Raw genomic sequence first — 16463 nt, forward strand, 5'->3', positions numbered from 1 at the left:
TCTGCCTCTTCGTCTTCTCCTCCTGTTCTTTCTCTCCTCTCTCCCTCTCTCTCTCTCTCAAGTCAAGAGCTACCTGGACCCAGAAGATAAGAACGAGGGTTAAAAGAAAAGAAAAGAAAAGAAAAATTATCATGTGCATGTGTGCCATGTGCTCTCACTAAAAAAAAGGTATTAAAATTTTCCCACTAAAAAAACGAAATTAAAAAAATGCTTTAAAAATGCTTTTTAATTTTTTATATGTATTAAATTAATTAGTTAATTAGTGAACTGAATTATTATTGTTTAATTATGAAAAAGTAATTAAATTTATTAAATTTTGCAATTTTATATTTAATTTAATGACTAATCTAATTTAATACCATACAAGGGCAAAAGGGTCATTTGATAGCTTTTTATATCATCCACCCTTCCTTATATCCCTTATTAATCCTCCATCCAAACCAAGTATTATTTAATCCCCCTTCTCTAATACCTCATCCAAACAATCTACTATTTTATCTTTCCTTCATAAACATCACATTAATGTGGGTCATCCTTTATTAACTAATACCCCCTACTATCTTATCCCCTCTTATTAACTAATACCCCCAATTCTTTCTCTGCATCCAAACGGGCCGTAAATGTGCAGTTTCTGTCTCTGAGATATCCACATCTTTGGTAACTCTGGAAAACAGAGGGCGATCTGATGTAGCCAATTACAAGGCTTTCCATCTTATGGTGGACCTAAACATTTTACTGTCAAACAAATAGAGCCTTCGAACCACTTGAAGAATCGAATTTTAGATTTCTCGCAATCGAGCAAGACAGATTACATAAGTCAAGAAAATACATATATAACCGATCAGGCTGAAAAAGAATTGCTGAAGTTGATGTACTTGGTCGGTAATGAGTGATTTCATCGTCTCTGCAAGTTTTATGTTAAAAATAATCACATATGTAATGATGTAATCCAAATTCATGTAAATTGACTCGAACACGTTAAATTATCAAAACAAAAGATAACCACATGGGTTGAGTCTGTTGAATGATTTTTCCTATATTTGTGGATTGTTGGTTGTTTTTGTTCAAATGGTTGTTTGAACAAAACCAATAATTTGAAAAATACAACTGATTATTAGTTTTGCATCAATTTTTTTGCAGAATATTAGTTTGTCCCAATGAGAAGAATCAGAAAAGTAAAAAATTATGTCTTTTATCTCTCGTTTTTTTTTTTTGAAAATATCTAAGAAAAAATTCAAAACATCCAATTTTTTGGGATTTTTTTCTTAGATATTTCAAAAAAAATTGGCGCAAAAGTTTGGGTTCAAAAAAATGGTTATTGATTTTGCCACTCCATTTTTTTCTTAATGCCACTCCCCTGCAAATGTATTTTTTGTGCAAAAATACACTTGGAAGGGAGTGACGTTAACAAAAAATAAAGTGGCAAAATTATTTTCCAAAAAAATTTTGAATAAGAACAAACAAACCACAAAAAGCCACGTTACTGTTATGTGGCGATACTCGTCGACAATCTCAGCCGTCCAAACGTGTTTTGAACGATCAAGATTTATTCATTCTCTCTCCCCCACCCGACCACTCACTCTCCTCTTTTTCTCTCTCTAAAATCCGAACCGTTCAAAATACATTTAGACGGTTGAAATTGCTTACATGTATCACATGGATTGTGCCGCCCAGCACCCAAAAACTTCTCGCAAAGTACTATCCAGGAATAAGGCGGTACCAAACGGGCCTAGATGTGAACCCACTCATTCTTCCCCAAACGGAATTTTCTTTGTTCCATTTAAAAAAAGGAAATTTAAAAGCCACCAATCTTGGGAAAAATCCTCTCTCCAGAGTATTGAGAAATTTTTGGGTGCCAACCACGTGGAGGTGTATACACTGTCCGAGCAGTTCATTCGAGCCGTCCAAAAATATGTTGAACAGCATAAATTTAAACTCTCTCTCTCCTTTCATCCCACCATTCTCTCTCCTTTTTCTTTTTTCAAATTTGAGCTACCCAAAACAAAAATTGACGGCCTAAATACGCTGTTTGGGTATCACGTGTTGCTCGCTTGCCGTCCAAAAATTTCTCAGAGTTCAGACCAATCCTATATAAATAGGTGGCTAACGTACGAAGACTTGACATGTATCTAAACCACACAGTACTCCACCATATTCAACTCCCCGCACCTACCCATTATCCTCTCTCTCCCCTTTACTCTCTCTCTCCCCTCCCTCACTCTCTCTCTCTCTCCAATTCTCTCTCCAAATGGGTCAGAGCCTCTTGGAAGCGCTGAACGTCCGCGTCGTGGGCTCCGGCGAGAGGACCCTGGTCTTCGCCCACGGCTTCGGCACCGACCAGTCGGCGTGGCAGCGCATTCTCCCCTCGTTCCTGCCCTACTACCGCGTCGTCCTGTTCGACCTCGTCTGCGCCGGCAGCGTCAACCCCGACTACTTCGAATTCCGGCGGTACACCACCCTCGACTCCTACGTCGACGACCTGCTGCACATACTCGACGCGCTCGGCGTCGAGCGCTGCTCATACGTCGGCCACTCCGTCTCCGCCATGATCGGGATCCTCGCCGCCATTCGCCGCCCTGAGCTGTTTACTAAACTCATCCTCATTGGAGCTTCCCCTAGGTAATAAAAATGGGTTAAACCCCCAAAATGAAATGTTGCATTGCTTGATTTTTTTTTAATCAGTTGAATTTTAATTGTTGATTGAATTGTTGTCGGGTTGTCTCGAAAACTTGAGTGTCAGCTTACGCGCAACTCAACTGATTTCCTCTCCGATCCGGTGAAAGACAAGTCATCCGCACCGAAACTAGTGAATCACAAGAAATTACTTTGTTATGGTCTGACTCCAAGAATTGAACTTTGCTCAATTGTGTAGAGCAAATCCACCAACTAACCGGTTGAACCGGACTAACCCTTGTGACTAGATTTTCTGTTGACATTGCCCATTGGGGTTTTCCCTATTGCAGGAGAGTATCTATTTCAATAATTTTATTACAGCATTTGGACACAAATTCAGAAACAAATGCATTCAGTGTTGGGTGAATACATGTGGCTTCCATTGAACATTCGTACATTCAGACGATCTGGAAAACTGTCTGGATATTGTATTGTTTGAAAACTTTGTATTATAAAACTAATCGTAAATTGTCAAATAAGTGACATATTGTATATATATAAACAATTGAAAATTGATACGAACATCGAAAATCCCGTACCTGGACTCTTACGACAATCGAATTCCCCAGTATTACTCTGCAAGACACAAGCGACTGATTCTTGGCTCTTGTTGCAACTATGATTAACCATTCAACACGCTCTCTGAGATGAACGTTTTCGGTCATCAAAACAATAGAGCCTATGTACTAATATCAGAAATCGGTTGTAAGTTTGTTTGTAAAAGTTGGGAGTGTTAATAAATAGACTTTTCCTTATAGAATTAGCTCAAATGTCGAATCCTGCAAATTCCGAATTGTTTACCGGTCCTCCTTTTGTCCTATTACAATAGGACATTCTACGAACAAGAAAAGGAGTGCACAAATCAGAGACATATATTTGCCCGAGCCATTCGATGCACATGTGACACACTGTAGACGTGGTTTCACACGCATCGAACGGTCCGTCACATATGTGTCCGGACGTGTATATTCCGCGTCCCGGGCATTTCCCGCGTTTGGATTCTATTCTCCTCCCCCTTGTTTTTGGGTTCTAACAACTTTCGCAATTGCGTGATCAGATTCCTAAACGATGGAGACTACCACGGCGGATTCGAGCTGGCCGAAGTCGAGAGAGTCTTCTCCGCAATGGAAGCCAACTACGAGGCCTGGGTCCACGGCTACGCCCCGCTCGCCGTCGGGGCCGACGTCCCGGCCGCGGTCCGGGAATTCAGCCGCACTCTGTTCAACATGCGGCCCGACATCTCCCTCTTCGTCTCGCGCACGGTGTTCAACAGCGACTTGAGGGGCGTCTTGGGCCTGGTCAAGGTCCCCTGCTGCATCATCCAGACGGCCAGGGACGTCTCTGTGCCCGCGTCGGTGGCGGTGTACTTGAAAACCCACCTCGGCGGGCGAAACACGGTGGAGATGCTCCCCACGGAGGGCCACTTGCCCCACCTGAGCGTCCCGCCGTTGCTGGCGTCGGTTATCCGGCGTCACCTCCCACGGTGACTAGTCGTGCTACGGGGCCCACCATAATAATACCATCTCCGTCTGAAAAAGATTGTTCAGTTCACAAAACGAAACCTTAAAACTCATGCATTTTATCAAAAGAAATTCGAACATTTTGACGTCGATTGCGTTTCTTTTCTAAGTTCTCGTTTTGTCGACGGGACAATATTTTCGGCACGGCAGAAGTATCATATAGTTGTGGGTCCAAGATATAAGGATATAAGTACATCTACATACTGTGTGGGGACCCAAGGGAGTCTCTTTCACTTTTAATTTAGTAACAGATTGGAAATAAAGAGTGGAGATGTTGGACACCTGGCGAATAAGGTTTGTGGAGGCTAGAGGTTAAAAAACATCGATATCTTCGTTTGAGGATAAGGATCTGCACGTGATGGTCACGTGATGACGTAACCATTTTTTTGTGTCTTCCTCTTTTTTGTTTTTTTTTTTGTTTTTGTTTTTTTTGTTGGTGTTACTGTTTTGTCCCTGCTTTCATTTTCTTTTCTGACTTTATTTGGCAAATGCCAACGGAGGAAAATGGAAAATGATAGGAAAACTTTTCTTATGTATATACTTTTGTTGAAAAATCTCATGCTTGAAAGAATATGTGTGCGCCGATGGATTCTAGTCCAATTGGCATTCTTTTAGTCCTCCGCATGTGAAAGGCCAGGGATGAAGTCCGTCGTGGACGTTTGAAATTTAGGGCTATGAATAACCTCTGAAATCTAAACATACTAAACTATCTGCTAATTCTCATTGATGTATATAATATAAGCAAAATAAAAAAGAAAAGAAAGAATCTGTGTGTTCTGTCCGTTAGTCTGATCATCCAAAATTAGTGTTGACAATGTGCACATATCTTTGTGGACGAATAGTTTTGTGGGGCCGACTCTCAAATAATATGCATTGTCCATTAACTCTAAATATTTTTCGAGTGACTTTAAAAAATAAAAAAAAAAGCTCAATAGGATTAGGGCATGTACTTGATCTAATTGGCTAACATTTCGTTAATTCAAGATCCTCAATTCTAAATTAAAAGTTGAAAGATTGGATCAAGCATTTACACTTGGAAAATAATAATATCAAAACCGTTTTTGTTGGTGTCAAAACTCTAATGTACAAAAGGCTTGTAACATTTGCAATGTATAAGACTTTTATGCGTTAGAGTTTTGGCACCAATAAAAATGGTTTTGGCATTATCACTACCCTTTATACTTGTTTGATTGAGCTAAAGTTTACACGGGTCCTTTGCAAAATATTTTAAAATTAATAAACAGCACGGATTATATGTGTGGAATTTCGAAATATACCACAGCCATCCGTGGGCAAAGGATCTGTCCACATGGTATATTTGATCCATAATTCTTGGGCTATCCCCAAATTCTCTTTTCCAAAAATGCTCGATCTCATTGGCATTCCGTCCAACTATTTAGTGGTATTATCTTCTTTCGTCAAAATTAAAAACAAAGCTTGTTTATATGTGGTTCAGTTTGTTTTATGCTCCACCACCTAAAATATGGTTAAGCTTTTCGAACTGTTCTATTCACACATATAAATAGGTACAGATTGTGTACATATTTTTTGTGTGGGGCCAACTACGGGTCTCACACAAACGATCCGAACTGTTTATTAAATGTAAAATATTTTCCAAGGGCTCTCGTGAAAAATCAGCTCAATACGATACCTATAGATGCTCGATCCAATCCTCAAACTTTTCATTCGGTTTTTAGGATAATGAAATGTTAGATGATTGGATCAAAGACATATAGGTATTGGATTGAGCTGATGTTTTGCGAGATAATTTGAAAAAATATTTTATATTTAATGAAAGACTCGGATTATTTGTATGAGACCCATAGCGGGCCCTACATAAAAACCTGTGCAAGATCTGCGTACAGCAAGTCTGCGTCAATAGACTTATTGAAGCTTTTTCAGCTGTTTGGGACTCGTAAGAGCATCTCCAACCCATCCCCTAGACTTCTACATCCTCTAGTTCGGAGATTCAAAGTAATTTATTATATTCAACAAATCAGTTTAGAGAATGCAAACTAATCACATCCACTATAATTCACATTCTCCATTTTCCCTCCAATTATTTTATTTTTGAAATTTAAATTAAATATGATCAACATTAGTCTCATTGTAAAGATCGTGCCAAGATGTTTCCCATGGGGTAAATTTCATAAACATTAATCTCCTTGAATAAAAGTTATATTTATTTTATCAAAATAACTCCAAAAGTGTAAAGAATTGTAAAGTATGAATTTTAAAATCTCCTGGTATTGAAATTTTATCCAAAGACCAAAAAGGTAAAGTATGTATTTTAAAATCTCTACTTTGAAGAATTGTTCCTTGGGATCTCAAATCTAAGGTCTCCCTTTGGAGAATCAAAATAGAGATGGGTTGAATCGCATCGATACTTTATTTCAAAGAAACCATTCTCCCTTTTAGAAAAATAGAGATGGGTTGGAGATGCTCTAAGAGATCTCCAATTCAAAATAGTACTCCATTATATACACAAGTGATTTCATGTAAAATCAATTGGACAAATGACATTTTAATAATTCAAAAAAGTAAAAAATTTGAACAGTGAAATTGAGGATATCGTCTATGAGTCTTTGATACTCTATCAAGCCTCGTCTTCCAAAAATAGAGGACAAAATAGAGGATGAGTTTGGAGATGCATATTTCTTTCTAAAATTTGAAGAGATATAGATAATAAGAGTATAGGTTGGAAAATGCTGTTAGTGGTGCCAATTTAGCGAATCACGCTATTCGAGTTTGAATTTGCTTGTTTGCTCGTTAAAAACTCGTTTGAGTTTCGTTTGTTGCGTAAATAAAACAAGCTTAAACAATTTTTTTTTGAAGGCTGTTCAGCTCTCGAACCGAATTCGAACAAGTTATCGGCTCATTCCAAATTCTGATTACAGAACTGGGCCAAGTGAACCTTGCCTGATTATAAAGTCCAAAACGCGCCCAACTCTTCATTTCGAGTAGCCTCTTTGGACGAGCCGTCTTGAAATCTTCTGGGCCTAATCGAGCTAGTCTGATGGCCTGCTTGGGCTTTAAGTTTTCCAGCCATATCGTCATCCTCCGGGCCTAGTCCGGCTTTTCCAGATGGCCCAGTAATGAAAGAGTTGATAAGTTCAAAGCCTCCTCCTGTCCTCCTTCGATTTGGGTTCCATATCTATTTGGAGTTATCTCGACGTATCAAATTTCATAGAGTCGGATCCAAAGCGTCCGCCGTATCGGAAGAATCTTCTGGTTGTGTGATATCAACCAACCCTTTAGACCATCCACAGTGATAGAATCAAAAACCAAAAGATTGCTAAAGTTATGAACATTTGCTCAAAAAAGAGCTCACATTGGAATAACCAAACCTAGCAACTAATCAAATTTTGGCCATTGGATAATCAAAACTAACAATTTTTTGCCAATAACCAAATTTAGTTGTTGCCACATTTTTTCGATCAAGTGCACCATCATTACCAAAAAAAAACCCCTCTTCCATTTTCAACATGTTTTTAAGAAAAATACTTTTAATAACAGTTTTTATTTTTTTGCAAAAACTGTTAGTGTACTTGGAACTGTTTTTTCCCATAACTGTTTTTTTTTTTGCAAAAACAATTTATTTAAATTTTTTTTTTCAAAAATTGTTCTTTTAAAAAAAATTAATTTCAACGAACCATTTTTTTTTTATTCAAAAACTGTTTTTTTTTTAACCTTTTTCCGAAAACAATTTTTTTAATCAAAGTTTTCAAAAAACTATTTTCTCTTTTTCAAATAACCTATTTTTATTAGTTTGAAAATTATTTTTAAAAAATCATTTTCCATGTCCCAATTTTTAGATTTTTATAAGTTGAAAAGGTGATGTGTCAAGTTTTGGTTATTCAATTTTGATTGTACTATTGTGGACTTCTACATTGCTAATCTTAGCAACCCCTTAAATGGATAACCAAAAGATGATGTGTAAACTTTTGATTATTCCACTACGGATGCTCGATCTTAGTACTGAAATGGGTTATTTACATCAAAAAGAGAAATACTTCTACTAGGAAAGGATCCATAAACACAGTAATGGACCATTCCAGGGTGCGCGTTGCCCAAGCAATTCAAGGCCCAAAGTAAAATATAAATGATGTAATGGGTATTGTAACATAAATAGTATAAAAAAGCTGAAAAGGGCTGTTCAAAAAAAAAAAAAAACAAGAAGGTAAAAAGGGTGAAATGAGTGATTTTAACAGTCTTCATTTTGAAAAAGATTTTTCGAACTCTGTGTATTAGAGTGCAGATAAAGCACGGTTGAAAGCTATATTCTTTAGTTCAAAATTTTAAAGAATTATTTCAAAAAATAAAAGGTACGATAGGAGACACTCTCATAAAGGTGCCAGCCACCCACAAGCTCAAGGAGAATCAGGGGTGGAGTTAGCGTGGGATCGGGGTGGCACGTCCCACGTCTCACCCTCGGTTTTAAAAATTAAAAAAAAATCTAGAAAGCTTAAAATAAAAAAAAACACGAAGGTTATATACCATATTCACTCAGTGGTTTAGCTCTTTGGCTTAGAGTCCTGTTGGAACTCTTGGACTAGAGATCGTAACTTGGTACACCAATTTTTTGAATTTTTCTCTTTGCAAGATTATCAGCTCTGATCTCTCTCTCTCTCTCTCTCTCTCTCTCTCTCTCTCTCTCTCTCTCTCTCATTTTAAGTTTTTGCATAAATTCCTCCATAGTTTGTATTTTTTCCCCCTTTAATTGGAGATGAATTTAACACATCTAGGCATTAATTTTTCCTACAATTTTAGTATTTTTGCATAAATTTCCACATGATTTGTAATTTTTTCACTTATTGAAGAGGAACATAACACAATTGGACATTAATTTTTTCCCCACAAGTTTAGTATTGTAATTATTCCCTCCACCCCAAGTTTAGTATTTTTATTGCATGTTCCTTAACGGATTACAGTGAGTGGGTGAAATATTCCAAAGTACCGGAAAAAAAAATAGTGAGTGGGCGACATAAAAATAGAATTCACAAACAAATTTTTTTTTTTGTTAGGTAAATTCACAAACATGTTGATTTACATACTTGTATGAATATATTACAGTGTCACCCCCGCATCCGAATCCTGACTCCACCACTGAGGAGAATTATGAACCTTAGGGGGTGTGTAAGCGTGAGCACGAGCCTAAAATCCTCTTTCGAAAATACTGGAATTACCAGATGCCCAAGATCAAGAATTACTAGTGGGCGCGTAGTATGTAATTAATACTTGTTGAACACGGAAACGAACATTTCCTAAGCACCGAAAGAAAGCGGAAAGGAAAGCATCGCATGACCCAATTCCTAATTGTTTCCAACTGAAGGAAGGACCGCAATAGCCTGGGTGGGTGCGTGTGTGTGAACGCAGACCCTAAAAGAAGATAGCTTAAAACTTGGAGTATCTATATATGGTTCTATTTAAATAGAGTATTTGAAAAGGTTTTGATTCTGCATTTCAGTTGGTGGTTAGGTCAGAGGTGATCGTTAACCGTTGAAAAGGTCACCTCCTACTCCTAGCTGACGATGCAACCCCCCCTCAACCACCCGCAACCCGTCAACCGTTGACAAGGTCCGAGTCCTGAGTCCGCGTATAATTTTTTCAATTTATTCGCATAAAATTAAAGATTCCATTTTCATAACGGATACTTATTTAGGGAGGGAGAGAGTAATATTTCTGAAATTATATCCGGATGACTAAATTAAAATTTATTTTTTTAATAACTCAAGCTTTTGAGCTAGCTATACGCACCTCAACTAACTTTGGAGACTAATTTCACCATCGAGTAGCAGAGAATCCAATTAAAATTTTGGTAAATCTCGATGTAAATTGGCCCAAAAAAGTTGATAGAAGACTAAAAATATTTATTTTAGCAGTCCCTTTCGTGAAACTACATCCCATTACTTGTCTTCTTGTTCTAAAATTGGGGTACATCTCTCATTGGAGTAGAAATTTACAAACCTGTTTCCTAAAAGTCTACCTCATTTGTGGAAAAATATATACTATAAACTTGCGTATAGCAAACGAATTTACTTATTTTATCCAACGTATACCAAAAGATAATTTGATGATTTTACAACCAAGAAAAAAAAAAAGAGGTGTCTGAAGTAAAAGGGGTGTGAGTGTTCAAAAATGAGATGGAGGAGGTGTAGCTGAAAAACCGGAAAAGTACAAGGGGTGTCCCCCAAAAAATGTTTACATTTCGAATGAAGTCGAAAGTTATGTCCCACAAAAGTCAACCTTCTTCCAAGCAATTACGAACATCCTTTGTTTTTTTTCAGTAAGGCACCATGAATCTTTGTTCTCTTACATGGTTTTCATATGACACTAACTAAGATCCAGTCCAATTTGACGATTTAAATTGTTATCATAGGTAACTGGAGTAAACAACGAGATCAAGAAAAAGAATCGGTTTCAATTATCATACTATGAGATTATTTTGCGTAGCATGAACAAAACACATCAATTATCTTCTTGGTTCCTCAATAAAGAGGAGGCTAAAACGGGGACACAAACAATGATTTTCTTTTTTCTTCGTTTCACCACGAGAGCACACAAAATGAACAATCCAAACAAAACTTGAAAAAGATTCTTCAATCTTTCAAAAACCCAAAAGTCCAAGCAAACTACAAGACTATTTTTTCCAATCTTTCGAAAAACCCAAAAGTCCAAGCAAACTAGAAGATGGACATATTCATCAGGAAAAAAAACCAAAACTCACGACCCATGTGAAGAATTTACAACCAAAATTACCAATTTACAGTTTTCTTCTACGGTTTCTTTTGTCTATTTTTTCCTTCTTCTGGCGGTGGGGGAAAAGAGTGATTACTAGTAGAATATTGGAGCTAATGTTGATAAGTGGACAAGTCTGAGGTGTTGGCAGCGGTGTTGCCGGATCTCGGTTGCCGTAGAAGCCCAATCAGTGTCTCCGCCTGCCCACGTTTTCCCCGCCACAAACCGACAAAATAACGCACACTCCATCAGGTTGTGACAACGCAACATGGAATAAAATAATTCAATTGAATACTCCAAACTTAAAGAAAAAAAACAGAGCACAGTAATTAAAACCAGAAGCCGGGACACACGCGATGTGTGTGCTAGTCAAATTTTAACAAAATATATGCATTAATAGCTTCCTGCTTATTGTTTGTTCGATCAAATCTTTAAAAAAAATTGACTTGCACACACATCGCACGTGCCCTGACCTCTAAAAAAGACTTCGAAAAAGGGAGAAACAAAAGTGCTCTCCCTTTATATATTACGTACTAGAATAGATGTACTTCCCGATGAAAATAAACGAGAAATTTTTAGGTACCAAACGGATACCACATGACGGTACCCATCAGCAATTCCAGCTGTCCAAACGTAATTTGGACGACCCAAACTTATTCCCTCTCTGTCCCTTCACCTGACCATTTTCTCTCCTTTTTTTTCCTCTCTCTAAAACTTAGACTGTCCAAAACACGTTTGGACGGCTAAGATTGCCGACAGGGTACCGCGGGTGTAGCACCCGCCCATCACCCAAAAACTTCTCAAAATAAACAATTACTGTGATAAACACGTTAATCAAGTACAATTTTCTCACTTTTGACAAAAACAAAAGAAGAAGAAGCAGAATCGCTTTTGAGTTCATATCATTTTACATATTTCGCGGTGAATTCATAATTTTTGCATTGTACATGCTCAAATAAAAGTATGTATTGATGAATTTCCCTATCCGTACAAATCACTTATTGTAAAAAATAAACATACGCAATCATAAAATAGAAAGTTTATTAATTAAATATATTGAAAAAGAACTCTAGCGATGCAAAATTTCACATCTTCAAACATAAAATATGCTTAATATGCATTGGACGACAATGAAAAACAAATCTCAACCCAAAAAAAAGCGTACTAATAAACAATGATGATGATATCATCAAAATTCTTTCTCATCGAAAATAAGAACACCACAAACAATACTAGTAGTTTATATCAAGTTTTGAGTTCTTAAAAAAAATTATATGATAATTTGACTAGTCACACAATCACTCTTTATATATTTCTCATCAGTGATCATGCATATAATTTCCCATTTGACACTTCACGCAATTTTAACAGAAAATGTTCCTCACCAATAGGAGTGGCAGTCGATATAACTAGTATAGCTACATCGCTAAGAAAAATATACGAAATTTTCCAAATAAAGTTAAATAGTAAATTAAAAAATATTTTTATGTTATTTGTTAAACTAAAAAATTAAAATTTTGGTATGAAAGGTACGTGCCTCCACTGGGCCTAGCAATAACAAAAAAGATTACGCATTGCATCATCAATTGAGTAGGTATTGCGGGAATATTTATTTAAGTGTAATACTCTACATTTAGGAAAAAATACTGTTCGACTTCTTCACATACCGAATCGTGCGATACGTCTTGTGCCATGTATGTACCGTAGGATTTATTTGAAAATAATATGTAATAGAGATACAAAACGATGTTACCCTTAGATCCATCGAACCGTAAGATACGTATCATTAGAGTCGACACTAATTTTCCCTAAAATTATGTGGCGGGTCCTAATTAAGACCAACTCCTCCATTAGAACTTGAAAACTAAAAGATGTCACTATTATAAGAGTTTTGAACATAAAAAAAATAGCCTCCTTCTGGACTATTATTTTCCCACATATACATATCCCCAAAAAAATTCTCCATTACCACTTTGGTACTTCATTTGATTATAATAATTTACTCTTCTTGCTTTTAAGCTAGCTAGCGAATAAAATAATGGCAACAAGCTCTAGTCAGTAGTCACATAATAGCACTTTCGAAGGGCCGAATATTCCCACCAGTCTGGACTAATGATCTTCGAATTTTATTTGAAAAGTCACAGAGTAATTTCCAAAGGAAGAGAAAACAACAAACCGAAAACAACAAAAACTGTATTTTACGAGGGGTTCTTAACGGCTCAGCTTTTTACTAGTAGTACTTTTTTTGACGGATGATGTTTTAGGTGAGCTTCCGTGACTTCCGTCCACCATGGACTAATTCATACAGTTTCTTCGACAGTCGTTTCATACGCGTACAAAACGCGTAAGCGCAGTTAAAATGACAACGTCGGTTGCGCTGGTAAAGAGCGTTGAAGCTAAAAAAACAAAAAAGGAAGACTGCAAATCCATTCGTCGAAAGATTTTACAATCTTGTCAACCCCTCGACATTTAGGTGGATTTTAAACTCAAATAAAATAATCTCTCAGTAGAACCTTCTGCTCTTGCTCTAAAATCTCGTTCTATATTCTCGCTCTCACGAACTTTCTTAAATTAGATATTTTTAAAAAGAACAATGTTAGGAACACATCTTCAAAGGAAAAATCTATTAACACAACCATTTATACAACATGCCCATGTGGCATTATTTCATTGATAGAATGTCACAGATGCATGTTGTACAAATGATAATTGCATTAGAGTCCATTCCAGAAAACCTTCTTAAAAAATAAGTACTTATTTCACATTTTCAAATTCAAAAATAATATAAATAGAAAATAATTTTTTGAATTTATTTTTTTGCACCGTATTAAAGATTTCAATGAGATTTTTCAAACAAAATCTATATTGCATATTTTTAGATATCAACAAACCCATTATCTTTTAGCTTGAAATTGCCTTTTTAAAAATAAGTACTTATTTAGCATTCGGGAACGGGGCCTTTGTACACTTCCCGCATAAAAAACACATATTCTAATGGCTATGAATGCAGAGTCGTTCGATACACATGAGCCTGTACATCATACGTCTTTAAATAGTTTCTTATTTTCCCGCGCTTATCAACGAGCATTATGGTCTATGTGACGGGGAGGGAGGGGGGCTGCTGTCCCCATGGGACAGCAGCATGCTGCTGCACCCTATTTTGGGGCCCACCCCGGTCTCGCTCCGATGATCTGAATCGTTCACTTTGTAAAGCTCGTTGAGTAGAACAACTATGCAAAAAATTAGCTTAATTGGATATCATTAAGTACCTGACCGGAACCTTTTTATCTTAAAAAGAATGGATCCGAAATACTGGATCAAATCCACTATAACCCATGGACTGAGAGTTATATGGACTCCAATCAGGTACTTAATGATATCCAATTAAGCTGATTTTTTACATAATTGTTCTACTCGACGAGCTCTACAAAGTGAACGATTCAGATCATCAGAATGAGACCGAGGTGGGCCCCAAAATTGGGACAGTCTGCTGTCACCTTGGGAACAGCAGCCCCCCTGCGTCCATGCGACGGAGTCGGCTCCCATCTAGTTTCCGTCCATTTTAGGCCATTTAGGAGTCTTTTCGGGGTCTGCAATGATCAAAACCGTTTATTCTTCAGAACTCGTCATTGACCTTGTTGAGAATGAAGTTACTCGGATACCGTTTGATATGATTTCAAAATCCATTAAGTTTCAGATGACTGTGTCAAATGGGTTGCACACTTTTTTTAAAACAAGATTAATGTATTTCGACATCATATCAAACGGTATTCAATCAACTTGATTTTCAACAAAATTAATATTCTTGGCGAGCTCTAAAAAGTGAACGATTTCGATTATGCGGCTCACACGCAGTCCAAACCGGACCAACCTGGATGGAGGGAGACCGGACGGGAGCCGACTCCCAGTGCGTTGTGAACGGTAAATCGGACCGTTATAACGGTTAAGCCAAAAAGACGAGTAAAAAGTAGACGGAATAAATAATAAAAGATAAGACGGAGTAAAACTTTTACCTTCTGCTTGGCCCTACTGGTCCCCGACTGCGACAACGCCACGAGAGGAGGAATCGCTCCTTCGCGGGCCACCATAGTACGGTACGCCACGCTCTCCTCGCAAACCTGCAACAGTATCGCCACCGCAATCTCCTTCTGCCTCTGCGACCCCACCTCCACGATCTCCACCATCACCGGCACCCCCCCTTCCTCCACCAGCGCCGCCCTCGCCTCCGGCACCCCCACGAGCACCCCCACCACGTACGCCGACTTGTCCACCATCCCCGACCCAAAGTCCGCCATCAGCTCCACCAGCGGCTTCATAATCTCGGACTCAACCGCCCTGATCTTGTTCTCCTTGACAGAGCATAAACTATACAGCGCCGTCGACGCGTCCTTTTTCCCCCTGATGTTCCCCGTTTCTAGAAGTTTCACCAACAAAGGAATCGCTCCTGACTGCCCGATCAAGATTTTGTTCTCTTCGATTTGAGACAAACGAAGCAAAGCACAGGCGGCGTTTTCCTTGGCCGTGGATGTACCGATTCTGAGTGCCTTCACGAGCGGCTTGATTGCGCCAGCGTAAACTATCAGTTCTTTGTTCTCGTCGCAGAGGGAGAGGTTGAGGATCGCCGTGACGCCGTTCTCCTGGAGTTGAGGGTCGGCAGAGGAGATTAGCGAAATCAACGGTTTGATCGCGCCGGCTTGGGCGATCTTGAGCCGGTTCTCAGGGTTGTTCTTGGCGAGGTGGCGGAGCTCCAAGGCGGCCTGCTTCTGGTCGTCGACGGAGCCGGAGTCGAGGTCGGAGACGAGGTTCTGGATGAGGTCGTCGTCGTCGGAGTTGTCGGAGGCGCAGGCGATGAGGAGGCGGCGGCGGCTCTGCGCCGCCGTGGACGAGGTGAACTCGCCGGATCGGTCGCTGTTGCAATCGCTGAAGGCGGAGGAGGAGGAGGAGGCGTCGTTGATGTTCAGGTCGTTGAAGGTGCGTCCCATGTACGTGTAATTCGCCTGAATTTCTGTCTCCATCGCCGGGATCTTCTGAATCACTTCATCGACGATTTTGTTCTGATAATCGGAAGTGTTGTACTTTTAGGTTGGGGGGTGGGGGAGGGGTTGAAAACGACAGCGTTTGGGGTCCTCGCAGGGGGGTTAGGTCCTAGGATCTACGGGAAACTCAAAGTGTGGGGCGTAATTATAAGAGAGAGGAGAGAGAGAGACGAGAGAGAGAGAGAGAGACGAGAGAGAGAGAGAGGAAACACCTGGATTGGGTTGTGGGATGGGGTGACACGTGCAAAGACATTAGCGAATCCCAGACGATAGAGAGCACGTGCAGTGCGTCGTTCCTCTTTAAACGCGTGCATAGAAGGTTCGCTATTCGGGACGGAGCTTTTATTCGAAGTTGGGGTCCATTTTTCTTTTTGGGTTAATTACACTGACTAACCCCGAGATTCCTAATAATAAACTCCCCTCTGGTTAGGTCCCGTTCCGCTAAAAATTTTATTTTTTTAAATATTTATTTTCTTCTTTTTCGAGATTGGTCATT

At 38.7% G+C, this 16463-nt stretch overlaps 2 protein-coding genes across 2 annotated transcripts; one reads left to right on the forward strand and one right to left on the reverse strand.

Moving 5' to 3' along the window:
• Positions 1-2117: 2117 nt before the first annotated feature.
• LOC131329257 (probable strigolactone esterase DAD2) lies at positions 2118-4767 on the forward strand. The gene is made up of 2 exons (XM_058362355.1): positions 2118-2619; positions 3731-4767. The coding sequence occupies exons 1-2, from the start codon at positions 2249-2251 to the stop codon at positions 4158-4160; spliced, it is 801 nt and encodes a 266-aa protein (XP_058218338.1). The 5' UTR covers positions 2118-2248; the 3' UTR covers positions 4161-4767.
• A 6011-nt stretch (positions 4768-10778) lies between these two features.
• Positions 10779-16133, reverse strand: LOC131329256 (U-box domain-containing protein 4). Its single transcript, XM_058362354.1, has 2 exons — positions 14945-16133; positions 10779-11131 (listed from the first exon to the last, which is right to left on the reverse strand). The coding sequence occupies exons 1-2, from the start codon at positions 15944-15946 to the stop codon at positions 11045-11047; spliced, it is 1089 nt and encodes a 362-aa protein (XP_058218337.1). The 5' UTR covers positions 15947-16133; the 3' UTR covers positions 10779-11044.
• Positions 16134-16463: the final 330 nt, after the last annotated feature.

Source organism: Rhododendron vialii, chromosome 6a (assembly GCF_030253575.1).
Source record: "Rhododendron vialii isolate Sample 1 chromosome 6a, ASM3025357v1".
Classification (NCBI taxonomy): domain Eukaryota; kingdom Viridiplantae; phylum Streptophyta; class Magnoliopsida; order Ericales; family Ericaceae; genus Rhododendron; species Rhododendron vialii.

Bases quoted from the DNA above. Each gene is read 5' to 3' on its own strand.
- LOC131329257 (XM_058362355.1), top strand. From the start codon at position 2,249: ATGGGTCAGAGCCTCTTGGAAGCGCTGAACGTCCGCGTCGTGGGCTCC. The intron at 2,620-3,730 runs GTAATAAAAATG...TTGCGTGATCAG, and splicing joins CTCATTGGAGCTTCCCCTAG to ATTCCTAAACGATGGAGACT.
- LOC131329256 (XM_058362354.1), bottom strand. From the start codon at position 15,946: ATGGAGACAGAAATTCAGGCGAATTACACGTACATGGGACGCACCTTC. The intron at 11,132-14,944 runs GTAAAAGTTTTA...AAACGTGGGCAG, and splicing joins CCAGTAGGGCCAAGCAGAAG to GCGGAGACACTGATTGGGCT.